At 45.1% G+C, this 14,467-nt stretch overlaps 1 protein-coding gene across 2 annotated transcripts in view; it reads left to right on the forward strand.

Moving 5' to 3' along the window:
* Positions 1 to 14,467, forward strand: part of mocos (molybdenum cofactor sulfurase) — a 108,439-nt gene that overhangs the window by 84,992 nt on the left and 8,980 nt on the right. Inside the window, exons 12-13 of one of the 2 annotated variants that reach the window (XM_078418743.1) lie at positions 5,132 to 5,243; positions 10,110 to 10,260. In XM_078418743.1, the coding sequence (XP_078274869.1) occupies positions 5,132 to 5,243; positions 10,110 to 10,260 (263 nt within the window). The remainder of the gene's footprint in view (positions 1 to 5,131; positions 5,244 to 10,109; positions 10,261 to 14,467) is intronic. The other variant, XR_013548718.1, reaches the window with a different exon arrangement.

The raw sequence follows: 14,467 nt of genomic DNA on the forward strand, positions 1-14,467 counted from the left end.
TAAATTAAAAAATCATTAATTTTGGGCTAGGTTTTTCAATTCTTGAAGAAAAATGTTTTTATTTAAAATACTGCCTTCCTATTTTGCAACAGTGACTACATTTTAAAAGTACCTCAATGACAATAAACAGATTTGGGACTTGAAGAATGGTATATAAGTACAATCAAGTTATATAAGTTACAATCACCTTGGGACCTTTTACAATATTGTCTCTTCATTTCCTATCAGTTAAATGCTGTCGTATTCGCATTCAACTAACCAACTGAGATAACGGAATAAGATATGAAATCAAGAAATTAAGTAGGTTGTTGAAAACTACAATTTAGCTCTTTAAACATTGAAGTTGTTTTAAATTTCCCAACAATTGAAAGTACTTATCAGAATGTGGAGCATGAAAGAAAAGTTCTAGTTAAAGGCTTCAAATTTTAAAGTGGACAAGAACAAACATATTTTGAAAAAATACTGTTGCTTTCTAATAATTATACTTTTAAAATCAAAAATAAAGTGACTAATTCATTTGTACTAAGATAACTTTATGTAGATTTAAATGTTGGGTTTAGATGTAGAATAATATCTTCGATCCTGACCACGGATGCTGTCTGTACGAAGTTTGTATGTTCTTCCAATGACTGTGTGGGTTTTCCCCGGGTGTTCCAGTCTCCTCCCGCACTCCAAAGATGTACAGGTTTGCAGGTTAATTGGCTTAGGTAAAGATTGTAAATTTTCCCTAGTGTGTAGGTGTAGATCAGTGCATGTTCCTTTAACATAGTGACCTCACCACTACTAACCACTCCCCATTGTCTCTTGTATAATTGTAGCTTCCCCACCTCCAGCTCGCTCTCTAGTTCCAGTGATGACCACGGACAGCTAGGGCACAACATGTGTGTAGTGAAATTAATAAACAATATCCAGTAAAAGACTCTGTGTGCAAAGGACGTCTCTTTACATGGTGTCAGAGCGGTAGACTTGCGTCTCCTGTTTATCGGGTTTTTATTTTTAGCATTTGTTCGTCCCAGTTGTGTCCCATCCTTCCACTTTGCCATGGCTCCCTCGTGTCGTCGTCCGGACACGCTTGTTTTTGATGAGGACATAGTGCACCGCTGGACTGTCTTCCAGCGGGACTACGAGCACTATATAGCGATTGCCCATCCTGATGCAACTGCTGCGATAAAAGCTCACCTGCTCCTCAACCTGGCTGGTCCGGAGGCAATGGAACGCTATGCGTCGTTCGAATTCGTCCCTCCGGAGGACCGCAACGACCCGGTATGTCTCATGGCTAAGTTCACTGCCCTGTGCGATATACCCACCAATAACATTATCGAACGTTTCAACTTTTTCTCGCGGCGTCAGACTCCAGGGGAGCACGTTGACGCCTTCATTGCATCCTTAAGACATATGGCTCGGCGGTGCCGCCTTCAAACGATTACACCCGACGAGATGATCAGGGACGTCCTGGTCAACGGTCTCCTAAACTCTAAGCTGCGGGATGAGCTCCTGATGAAGCCTGACCTGTCGCTAACGGACGCCATACATGCCGCACGCATGGCCTCTGCTGTTGGCTCAGTATCTCGGCCGGCGCCCCAGGACATAAATTTCACCGGCCGCCGGCGATTGAATGACCCGCAGACCAGGGTCACCCCCTCCGCGCCCACTATGGTCACCCCTCGCAGATGCCCAAACTGCAACTTCTCGTCACACAGGTATAACGTTTGCCCAGCGCAGGGCAAAACTTGTAATTCCTGCGGGAGGCAGAACCATTTTTCTGCAGCTTGTCGTTCTCGTGGGAGACCTGTCCCTGCTCCTAGAAGGAGTCTAAACAACCTTGCGACCGATGATAGCGCAACCGGTTCCCGGTACCAACATGAGGAACTCCATGGCTCAGATACGACTTCCTCCCATGGAGACTCTATGCTGTTTTCGCTTTTGGGTGCACCTGCATTGATAACGGATCCATCCGTGCATGTTACAGTCAATGGACACTCCTTCCCTGCCAAGGTCGATACTGGGGCTTTTGCAAATGTTATGTCTGTGGGCCTCTTCGAGCAGATAAGCTCGGGGGAGAGGGTTACTCCTGACAACTCCCGCCTCCATGCCTATGGGGGAGGTGTTCTGATTGCCGTGGGAAAGGCAACGGTTATCTGTACTGTTCTGGAGACCTCTCGGCCCCTCACGTTCCTCCTGCTAGCATCCGACAACGTCACCCTGCTGGGCGCCCGTGCATGCCAGGACTTTGGTTTGGTCTCATTCCACCGCGACATCCACCTGGTGCAGGCCCCCATGGACCCCCTGATCGAGTACCCTGACCGATTTGATGACGTCCTGGGGAAGCTGCCCTGTGCCTACAAGATCGTTGTGGACCCGGGGGTCGACCCAGTGGTCAGACCGGCCCACCGTGTGTCTTTTGCCATGAAGGGCCGCGTGGAGTCCACACTACGTGGCATGGTGGACATGGGCATCCTCAAGGAGGTGAGTGCCCCCACCCAGTGGGTCTCCACCATGGTGGTCGCTGCCAAGAAGGACGCGAGCGAGATCAGGATCTGCATCAACCCCAAGGACCTGAACCTGGCTATTAAACGCCCGCACTACCCCATGCGGACGGTGGAGGACGTCGCGGCACAGGTCGGTCCAGCCACAGTTTTCTCGGTCCTGGATGCCAAGAGCTCCTTTTGGCAGATCCCGCTGGATGCACGTTCCTCCTTCCTGACCACCTTCAGCACACCGTTCGGCAGGTTCCGTTTCCTCCGCATGCCTTTTGGGATCAACTCGGCAAGCGAGGTTTTTCAGCGTACGATGGAGCAGCTGTTTGCTGGGTTGCCGTGCGCCATCATTGTGGATGACATCCTGGTGTACGGGAGGGACGTCGCTGAGCATGACCGACACCTCCGCCAAGTCCTGGACAAGGCTCGTGAGATCAACCTCAAGCTTAATCGAAGGAAGTGTCGGTTCCGCGTTGAGGAAGTCACCTACGTCGGCCACGTTTTCACGGCGGGGGGCCTGAAGCCAGACCCCGAGAAGACGGCGGCGATCACCAAAATGCCCGCTCCCACTGACGTGCCCGGCCTGCAGCGCTTCCTGGGCATGGTCAACTACTTGGGTAAGTTCATACCCGACCTCAGCGAACTGAGTGCCCCCCTGAGGGAGCTGACCAAGAAGGACAATGCCTGGGTCTGGCTCCCGCACCACCAATCGGCCTTCGTGGCCCTGAGGTCCAGACTCGCACGGACCCCCACTTTGCAGTTCTTCGACCTGAACAGGCCAATCGTCCTCACCTGCGATGCATCTCGGTTCGGCCTTGGTGCTGCCTGCCTGCAGCTCTACGACGACCGACAGCTGCCCGTCTCCTATGCCTCTCGCACAATGACCCCTGCTGAACAGCGCTACGCCCAGATAGAAAAGGAGCTCCTTGCCGTGGTGTTCGCGTGCTCCAAATTCAGAGACTACGTTCTTGGAAAAACTTTCACCATCGAAACTGACCACCAGCCGCTGGTCTCTATTTTAAACAAGCCCATCCACGCAGCCTCGTCCCGCTTGCAGCGAATGATGCTGCAGCTGCAGCGTTTCACATTCAAAATCGTGTACCGCAAAGGCAAGGAGATGTTCGTGGCAGACACTTTGTCCCGTGCCCCACTACCTTCCACTTCCCGCCATCCGTACGAATCGGCTGACCTGATGGTGTTGAACGTCAACATCGTTCCATCTTGGCAGATGCAGTCACTGGTCACACACACTGCCGCTGTTGCCGCTGATATTTTCGAGTGGCGTGGCAAACACTACCTGGTCCTGGTGGACTCCTACTCCAGCTGGTTCGAGGTGGACCTGCTGCCGTCCCTCACGTCTGCTGCCGTCATCGGGAAGCTTCGCCGCCACTTCTCTACCTTTGGTTCCCCGGCATCCCTCCAGTCCGACAACGGCAGCCAGTTTACCAGCGCGGAGTTTGCTGCTTTCGCCACCCGGTGGAACTTTCGCCACATCACCAGCAGCCCCGAGTACCCGCAAAGCAATGGACTTGCAGAGCGCGCTGTCCGCAGCGCTAAGGAACTGATGGAACGTTGCCGGCTTGACAGTTCGGACTTGTACCTTGCCCTCCTCAACCTCCGCAACATCTCCCGGGACCCCGCGCTCGGTTCCCCTGCCCAGCGCCTCATGTCCCGCACCACTAGACCCCCTATCCCCGTCTCCCAGCAATCCCTGCAACCCACGGCTCGGAGCCCTGCCGCTGTCAGGGAGCGCTTCACTGAAAAGCAGCTCATTCAGAAGCGCTCCTTTGACAAATCGTCCCGTCCCCTTCCACCTCTGTTCGCTGGCCAGGTTGTCCGGATGGAGTCCACCTCCGGTCACCACCGGCTGGCCGTGGTCGTCGGCAATGCTGACTCTCCACGGTCGTACCTGGTCAACTACGAGGGCACCGTGTATCGTCGTACCCGCCAGCACCTGATGCTGGTAAACGAGCCTGCACCGCCTCCCGCGGTCCCGTATTCACCTCCCGTCCAGTCCCCGGTGCCTGATGTGCCTCCTGCTCCGGTACATCCGCAGTCGCCCCAGCCCCCTTCCCCTCCCTCGCCTGCGCGTGTATCGCTTCCCAGTCCTCCTCCTTCCCCTGGTTCCCCAGCCTCTGTACCCGCACCCGTCCATGCTGTTCCTTCGACCGGAGGGGATGGTGCGTTGCGCACCCGCTCTGGGAGAGTGGTCAGGCCGCCTGTCCGGTACGGTGTGTACGAGTAGTCTGTGTTGTGCTGCATTCTATCTGCTCCCTGCTTGTAGTTTGAGCCTAGCGCATGAGCCGTGGTCACTTTTGTTTCCAAGAGGAAGGATGTAGATCAGTGCATGTTCCTTTAACATAGTGACCTCACCACTACTAACCACTCCCCATTGTCTCTTGTATAATTGTAGCTTCCCCACCTCCAGCTCGCTCTCTAGTTCCAGTGATGACCACGGACAGCTAGGGCACAACATGTGTGTAGTGAAATTAATAAACAATATCCAGTAAAAGACTCTGTGTGCAAAGGACGTCTCTTTACAGTAGGATACTGCTAGTGTGCAGGGTTATCGCTGTTCGACGCGGACTCGGTGCGTTTTAGGGCCTGTTTGCTGTATCTCTAAACTAAACTAAATAATATCTATAAATTTTCAGTTCAAGGTCAATCTTTGACCCAGTTACCTTCCCTCTCATTGGTGAATGAAGCGCAGTATCTTCTCGTAAACAGGGCAAGCATTCTACACCTGAAGGAGCAGATACTACAAAGGTAGGATCTATTCAGGAAAAAAAATCCTGTTTCATATACAGTATAAGAAGGATTCACTGAGCATCATGAAAATCAATAAACAGATCCTGGAAATCTGAAATAAAAACTGAAAATGCTGAAACACTTTTAAGAGGTCAAGTAGCATCTGCGGAAGGAGAAACACGGTTAATGTTTCAAGTAAAAGACCTTTTGTTAGAATTGATTTTATTCAATTCAGCATCAGTTTTTCTTGAGACTATTGCCAAAACTTTAAAAGGCAGCAATTGTCTCTTTCACCCACAATAAAATAAAAATTTCACTCTGTTATTTCAGTTTGCCACCCATTTATAATAACTCAGAGGTGCTTGGAGGCACCTTTGGAAGCAAGTTTGCATTTGCAATAGGTGCACCACAGAAGTACCCTGAAAACTAAAGGAATTCTCAAGGCACAACCTTTTTAAAGTCAAAATTAAATGCCTCTGTGTAGGTAAATAAAATCAGGGTGAATTGAGCTCAGAAGAAAATTACTGCTCAGTCAAGTCTGCTCATAAAGTGGCATAGCTGGTGGGCATCCTCTGGGCACAGCCTCAGTATGGTATTAAAAAAATTGAGCAGGTCTGGATGTATATAAACCTGACAGACGTTTAACAACTGATATGTTTCTCAGATTAGTATTTGAGGCCGACTGATGGAATGCCACACACAGACACTTGCTCGTTCACTCACTCACTCTCACACACACTCTCTCTCTCACACACACACACACACACACACAGTATTCCCAAGCACAATTTTTCATAAAACGTACTTCGACCTAGGCTATATTTTGCTCAAAACTGCTTCTTAAACTTCCAAATATCCTATTTAATTTAATCACCCAAAAACTCATATTCAATAGCAATCACCATTCCGAGTAGTAGCCCACAAGTTACAGTCTGCCATCCTGAAAAAGATGCATTATTTTCATTCATCTGTCTCTCTGATAATCTATTCTCAATGCATGTAAGTACATTACGCCTCACTCCACGGTTTCTAACTTTGTCAACTGAATTGCTTACTTTAAAAGCACTTTCATCAGAAAGTGAAAGTCAGGATGTTTCCAGAAATCTTGGTATGAGGTGTAAAATCAAAGGGGCTTCTGCAATTTGCAAAGATAATGATCCCGCAATAAAATAAAACATAAAGGTTGAAATGGTTGTTCATGTTTGTTCAAATGGGAAACTCTTGAATAAAAGCAGTAAAATTTATGACATTCCTCTTCAACACTTGCCTTCAACCGTTAACATTTGCTGCCAGTGAACCAGTGCTTACTACATATAGAAACAAGAAGATGCTAGTTTACAAACAAAGACATGTTCTCCAGAGTTGCTGCCTGATCCGCTGAGTCACTACAGCGCTTTGCTTTTTTTTTTTTATTACATCCAAGTCATCCAAACACAATCCTCCACAATCTCAGACGAAGATTGTCTATCCATCTCTCACACTAGCTGTTTGTGTAAAAACATGTTTGCATTCACCCTCTTTTGCTTTCCAGATGTAACATTTTAGCTCATTTAAACCAACATTGTTTAATTTGAATTTTGTTTGACTATAGCATAATAGTCTTGGGTATGTAGCTGTATTTTTTCCATAAGAATTTTAGAAAGTTGACACCTGTTATATGATTTCTTTGCATAACATAATGTTCTTTAGATATTAAAGCTTTTGTTAACCTGGCAGTACAGTGTCACTGCTAATACGAGATCTGAAAAAAATCTAGGAGCCATTTGTGAGTGATTGAGTGTGTGGTTGATAGTCGGCAGGGACTCGGTGGCCGAAGGGCCCCTTTATATGCTGTGTGAACGCTAAACATTTAGAGTCATAGAGTCTTACAGCATAGAACCATCCCTTCGGCTCAACTTGCCCGCACCAGCCAACATGTCCCATCTACACTTGTCCCACCTGTCGGCATTTGCCCTGTCCTGTCTGAATGTTTCTTAAACGTTGCGCTGGTACCTGCCTCAACTACCTCCTCTGGCAGCTTGTTCCATACACCTACCACTCTTTGCATGAAAAAATAACCCCTCACATTCCTTAAATCTTCTCTTCCCCCCCTCCCCCTCACCATAAACCTATATCCTCTGATTCTGGATTTTCCCTATTAGACAATAGACAATAGGTGCAGGAATAGGCCATTGGACCCTTCGAGCCAGCACCGCCATTCAATGTGATCATGGCTGATCGTTCTCAATTAGTACCCCGTTCCTGCCTTCTCCCTATACCCCCTGACTCCGCTATCCTTAAGAGCTCTATCTAGCAAGAGACTCTATGTGTCTACCCGATCTATTCCTCTCATGATTTTACACACCTCTATAAAATGACCCCTCATCCTGCTGCGCTCCAACGAAGAGAGTCCTAAGCTGCTCAACCTGTTCCTACAGCTCAGGCCCTCGAGTCCTGGCAACATCCTTGCAAATCTTCTCTGCACCCTTTCCAGCTTGACAATATCTTTCTTACAACATGGTGTCCAAAATTGAACACAATATTCTAAATGCAGGACAGGCAGCCTCTCTGGATCCTTCTATCCAGAGATGCTGACTGTCCCACTGAGTTACTCCAGCAGTTTATGTCAATCTTCGGTGTAAAACAGCATCTGCAGTTCCTTCCTACACATTCTAAATGCGGCCTCACCAATATCTTATACAACTGCAACATGACCTCCCAACTTCTATACTTAATGCTCTGACTGATGGCCAATGTGCCAAAAGCCTTTATTACCACCCTGTCCACTTGTAATGCCACTTCCAACAAATTATGTACCTGTACTCCTAGATCTCTCTGCTCTACACTTCCCAGCGCCTTACCATTTATAGGGGTTGTATTCTGAAATGAAGCCGCAATTTTCCCTCTCATGGCTAAAGAGAGTCAGCTCCTTTGCCTGGACAGGACACAAGATGTGGGGCAGGCTTTCATTACCTTTTTTAAATTTTGGCAGTGACAGTATTGCACTTTATTTTTACATATGCTGCCTCTGCTCATTTGCTGAGCCAAACTTTCTTTGTATTCTTAAGTATTCCATAATGAATTGAATATATAAAGTTAAGCAACTTTAGTCCACCTATGAAGTGGATAATTACAGCTTTCCACAAAAATCAATCCCAGCTAACCTACTCTGTAGAGTGGAAATCATCAGATCTGCAACTAAAAGAAGACTCATAATCAATAGAGCAGCATTTGAAACCATTGAAAGAATATATATATACACATTCAATGCTGGACATTAAGGGTTTCATTGGGTTCATTTGAAGATCAAAATGCCCTGGGATCAGGGACCTAGGCGCATTACAATCCATTTGACAACAACATTTTGATCTATACACTTGATTACCATATAATCTCTGGGTTTCCTAACAAATTAAAATTAGTCGACACTACGACGAGTCATGAAACATAATTTGAATGTTCCTGTGAGATCGATAAAGATGGCAAGGTTCAGGTACATTGGATGACAAAGAGATATTTTAGTCAAAAATAAATAGAATATGTAACTTTTTTGGAGGCTGATATCAGATAAGGCCCTCAAGGAATATAAATGAAGCAGGAAATAACTTAAAGATGGCAACAGGAGGGCTGTGAAATGTCTTTGGCAAGAGGGATTATGGAGAATTCCAAGACATTTTATCCATTCATTAAAAGCGAGAGAGTAGATAGGGAAAGGGTAGGGCCAGTCCAGGACAATAGAAGGAATGTATGCATGATGTCAGAAAAATGGACGGTTTTAATGAACAGTATTCATCAAGGATAAGGGCATGGATGATGGTGATATCAGAGGGGAGTCTGTTGACATTCTAGGACAGGTTGATATTAAAAAGGAGGTATTGTGTGCATTGAGATTTTTTTGGAGACAATTCTCAGGGACTGTATTTATTTACATTTGGAAAAGCACTGATTTATTAGTTAGCATATCTTTCTGCCGAAGATGTCCAGTCTCAAAATTCAATTCAAGTATAAGAACTAACAAAAATGATTGATAAAGGTCAGGCAGTGAATGTTATCTACCTGAACCTTTGTGAAGCATTTGATGAGGTCCCTCATGGTAGGCTGGTCCAGAAGAATAAGTCAAGTGGCTCTCAGGTGAGTTGGTAAGTTGCACTCAAAATTGGCTTGGTCACATGAGACAAAGGTAGTGATGGAGGAGCATTTTTTTTAATCAAGGTCCGTGACCAGAGGTATTCCACAAGGATCTGTTCATGTAGTGATCTGTGCAGACATAGCTGGCTGAAGAGCCTGCTGTGCAATGTCCAATGGTATACTTGAGGAGTTATTGGATTCCCATAATGGGGATGCTCAGACATGTAAAAATGCACAAGTTGATGACTTGGAGCTGACTCTTGATGCAGTTTTTATCTGTTTTCACTCCCAGCCCATTCCCAAAGTCATATCACTCTTCCATATTAACATTAACCATTGCTACATTCCTAGGTTGTCTGACAGCAAAATAGAGAGAAAAGTCAACCTTAAGAAAATATGGTACTCAAACTGTACAATCAATGCTTCATATTATAAAATTTGTAATGCCTAATCATGTGAACAGGTTTACTATTTATATTTTATGCCCGTAGCCTGTAGTATTCCAAAACATCATAAAATCCTTCAATGTATCACTGTGTTGAATAGTGAAATCTTCATTAGTGAAGAATGGACATCATGTAATTTTAAATACGAAAACTGTTTGATTTTAGCAAATTTGCTGAACTTGTGGTCAGTTTGCTGAAGGCTATTTCTGTTACACGCTGGGCAGATTTTTCCATTTCCTTTTCAATTTTCATGATTTTTGAAGTTGCTATATGCAGTAATTCTCTAGATGATTAATTATACTTCCAATGCATTGTCCTATAATTGTGACAGAGGTGGATCATGTGATCTTAATTCTGCTGAAGCATTAACAACCGAGGAACTCATCCATCGTTTCCGAGCCAACCTTGTTATAAGTACAGTGAGGCCGTATGAGGAAGATGACTGGGCTGAGATGATTATAGATGGTGTTTCTTTGTTTCAGGTAAATATAAATATTTTTCTGGACTGTTAGATAAATCAAAAGAGCATATCATTCATAATTTTCTGATCGAAAAAAGCTTTTTTGTTTCTGACCTCCCAACCAGAAATTTATAAGCATTGAAGAAACTCTATAACATTTCACCACTACAGGATTTATTTAAACTATAAATACAGAAATTGTATCTGAACACATTCTTGCAAAGGGACCAATTTAACAGTTAAAGTTCACACATAGTTTAGATGGTGGTTCCAATCAGTCAAAGCAGCCTAAACCAAATTTCTACATTCTGATTGGTTGATTGATGTAAGCATCACATCAGTCTATTTCCATACTCCAGCACATTGTGTTTCCATTTGTTCTGGTCTTCCTGATGTCCATTAACGTTCTTATAATAATTATTGCTCTGCAATTCTTATCTCGTTGAAAGGCATCTTTGCCCTTCAATTTCTGCATATGTATCAGAGTGCAGAGTACTCATAGTTTGAAGTATAGAGAAAGAGGAAAATTGTTAATTTTTGTTGATTTTTTAAAATGTCGATATTAAAAAATGTAATAGTGGGTGGAATTGGTCTTTAGCCATTTCATTAATTCAACATGGAGCTGTACTCCATTTTGAAATGTTATCATCCTAATGAGTCAACTTTTTAACTTTCTTGGGTGTTATTTAGTGTACATTTATTTTATGATGTACATGCTTTCCCGAATCCTGGTGACTGCGCAGGACTGGCAGCTTTCTGTAGACCTAGTGAAACAGCTCAAGTTCCCACGGCACATCGCCATGACCACCCTGAGGCCGGACATCTTCCTGGTCTCAGAGGCGAACAAAAACATTGTCTTGTTGGAACTGACAGTGCCGTGGGAGGACCGTCTGGAGGAGGCCCACGAGAGAAAGAAAACCAAATACGAAGAGCTGGTCATCGGGAACATGTTTCCTGCCTCTAGCGTGTCCAATCCCTTAATGATCTTATATGTTTCAATAAGATCCCCTCTCATCTAAATTCCAGAGTATACAAGCCCAGTCGCTCCAGTCTTTCAACGTACGACAGTCCCGCCATTCCGGGAATTAACTTCGTGAACCTACGCTGCACTCCTTCAATAGCAAGAATATCCTTTCAAGTTTGGAGACCAAAACTGCACACAATTCTCCATGTGTGGTCTCACTAGGGCCCTGTACAACTGCAGAAGGACCTCTTTGCTCCTATACTCAACTCCCCTTGTTATGAAGGCCAACATTCCATTGGCTTTCTTCACTGCCTGCTGTACCTGCATGCTTCCTTTCAGTGACTGATGCACAAGGACACCCAGATCTCGTTGTACTTCCCCTTTTCCTAACTTGACACCATTCAGATAGTAATCTGCCTTCCTGTTCTTCCCACCAAAGTGGATAACCTCACATTAATCCACATTAAACTGCATCTGCCATGCATCCGCCTACTCACACAACCTGTCCAAGTCGCCCTGCAACATTAGCATCTTCCTCACAGTTCACACTGCCACCCAGCTTTGTGTCATCTGCAAATTTGCTAATGTTACTTTTAATCCCTTCACCCAAGTCATTAATGTATATTGTAAATAGCTGCGGTCCCAGCACCGAGCCTTGCGGTACCCCACTAGTCACTCTGCTATTCTGAAAGGGACCCATTTATCCCTACTCTTTGTTTCCTGTCTGCCAACCAATTTTCTATCCATGTCAGTACCCTACCCCCAATACCATGTGCTCTAATTTTGCCCACTAATCTCCGATGTGGGACCTTGTCGAAGGCTTTCTGAAAGTCAAGGTACACTACATCCACCGACTCTCCCCTGTCCATTTTCCTAGTTACATCCTCAAAAAATTCCAGAAGATTAGTCAAGCATGATTTCCCCTTCGTAAATCCATGCTGACTCGGAACGATCCTGTTACTGCTATCCAAAAACTCTGCATCTTCCCCACCACTGATGTCAGACGAACTGGTCTATAATTTCCTGTTTTCTCTCTCCCTCCTTTCTTAAAAAGTGGGGTAACGTTAGCTACCCTCCAATCCACAGGAACTGATCCTGATTCTATAGAACATTGGAAAATGATCACCAATGCGTCCACGATTTCTAGAGCAACCTCCTTAAGTACCCTGGGATGCAGACCATCAGGCCCTGGGGATTTATCAGCCTTCAATCCCATCATTCTACCCAACACCATTTCCTGCCTAATGTGAATTTCCTTCAGTTCCTCCGTCAACCTAGGATCTCTGGCCACTAGAACATCTGGGAGATTGTTTGTACCTTCCTTAGTGAAGACAGATCCAAAGTACCTGTTCAGCTCGTCTACCATTTCCTTGTTCCCCATAATAAATTCTCCTGCTTCTGTCTTCAAGGGACCCACATTTGCCTTAACTATTTTTTTCCTCTGCACATACCTAAAGAAGCTTTTACTATCCTCTTTTATATTATTGGCTAACTTACCTTCGTACCTCATCTTTTCTCCCCATATTGCCTTTTTAGTTGTCTTCCGTTGCTCTTTAAAAGAGTCCCAATCCTCTGGCTTCCCGCTCTTCTTTGCTATGTTATACTTCTCTTTTATTTTTATGCTGTCCTTGACTTCCCTTGTCAGCCACGGGCGCCTCTTATTCCCCTTAGAATCTTTCCTCCTTTTTGGGATGAATTGATCCTGCAACTTCTGCATTATTCCCAGAAATACCTGCCATTGCTGTTCCACCCATTGCTGTTCCACCGTCTTCCCTGCTAGGGTCTCCTTCCAGTCAAATCTGGCCAGCTCCTCCCTCATGCCTCTATAATCCCCTTTGCTATACTGTAATATTGTCACTTCCGATTTTCCCTTCTCCCTTTCAATTTGTAGATTAAACGTATCATATTATGATCACTGCCTCCTAATGGCTCTTTTACCTTGAGTTCCCTTATCAAATCAGATTCATTACACAACACTAAATCCAGAATTGCCTTCTCCCTGGTAGGCTCCAGTACAAGCTGTTCTAAGAATCCATCTCGGAGGCACTTCACAAACTCCCTTTCCTGGGGTCCAGTACCAACCTGATTTTCCCAGTCTACCTGCGTGTTGAAATCGCCCATAACCACTGTAGCATTACATTTGCGACATGCCAAATTTAACTCTTGATTCAACTTGCACCCTATGTCCAGGCTACTGTTTGGGGGCCTGTAGATAACTCCTTAGGGTCTTTTTACCCTTACAATTTCTCAGTTCTATCCATACTGATTCTTCATCTCCTGATTCTATGTCACCCCTTGGAAGGGAATGAATATCATTCCATACCAACAGAGCGACCCCACCCCCTCTGCCCACCTGTTTGTCTTTTTGATAGGTCGTATACCCCTGAATATTCAGCTCCCAGCCTTGGTCCTCTTATAGCCATGTCTCTGTAATTCCCACAACATCATACTTGCCAATGTCTAACTGAGCGTCAAGCTCTTCCACTTTATTTTTTTAGACTTTGCGCATTCAAATACAACACTTTAACTTCGGTATTCACCCCCCCCCCCCCCCTCTCACACTGGTCGCCATTGGCCCTGACCTTACTCTCTTATCCCACCTTGAACGTTCCTTCCCATTTATTCGGGAATCTTTTGCAATTTTTCCTGTATTTGATTCCCCTTTAACTCCATCTTTATACTCCCAATTTGTCAACCTCTCCCCCTCCACTACTTAGTTTAAACCCACACGTGTAGCACTAGCAAACCTGCCTGCCAGAACGTTAGTCCCCCTGCTGTTAAGGTGTAACCCGTCCCTTTTGTACAGGTCACCCTTGTTTGCCATTCTTTCTCTAACAAGCTTAGTAATGCAGTCAATCAATGGATATAGCATCATTGTCAGTAGTTTGGAGCCCAATCCCAATATACAAAATGGGTGGATTCCAGTGGGCCTACCATCTCACAAAGGCAAATATGAAGATGCCTTGTTGACCCATAAATATTATGCATTATAATTGAATGTAAGTAGGGTTTCTTGTGATCTTTTAAGAGAGTGGAGAGTTTTCTGCAAATGTTCAATTCTAAGTGGTAATATTTCTACAGGTGTTCAATACTAAGCAGTGACTTGGTGAAAGAGCAGCAAAACTCAGAGGTGGGGCTTTTCGGTCATTGCTTCAAATGTATAACAATCATTTCTATCCATACTGATTGAAACATTGCAGATTCAAAACATTACCAAGTTCTCTTTTCACAGATGATGTCCAACTTGCTGAGTTTTTCCAGCGTT

This window comes from Rhinoraja longicauda, chromosome 2 (genome assembly GCF_053455715.1).
Source record: "Rhinoraja longicauda isolate Sanriku21f chromosome 2, sRhiLon1.1, whole genome shotgun sequence".
Taxonomy (NCBI): Eukaryota; Metazoa; Chordata; class Chondrichthyes; order Rajiformes; family Arhynchobatidae; genus Rhinoraja; species Rhinoraja longicauda.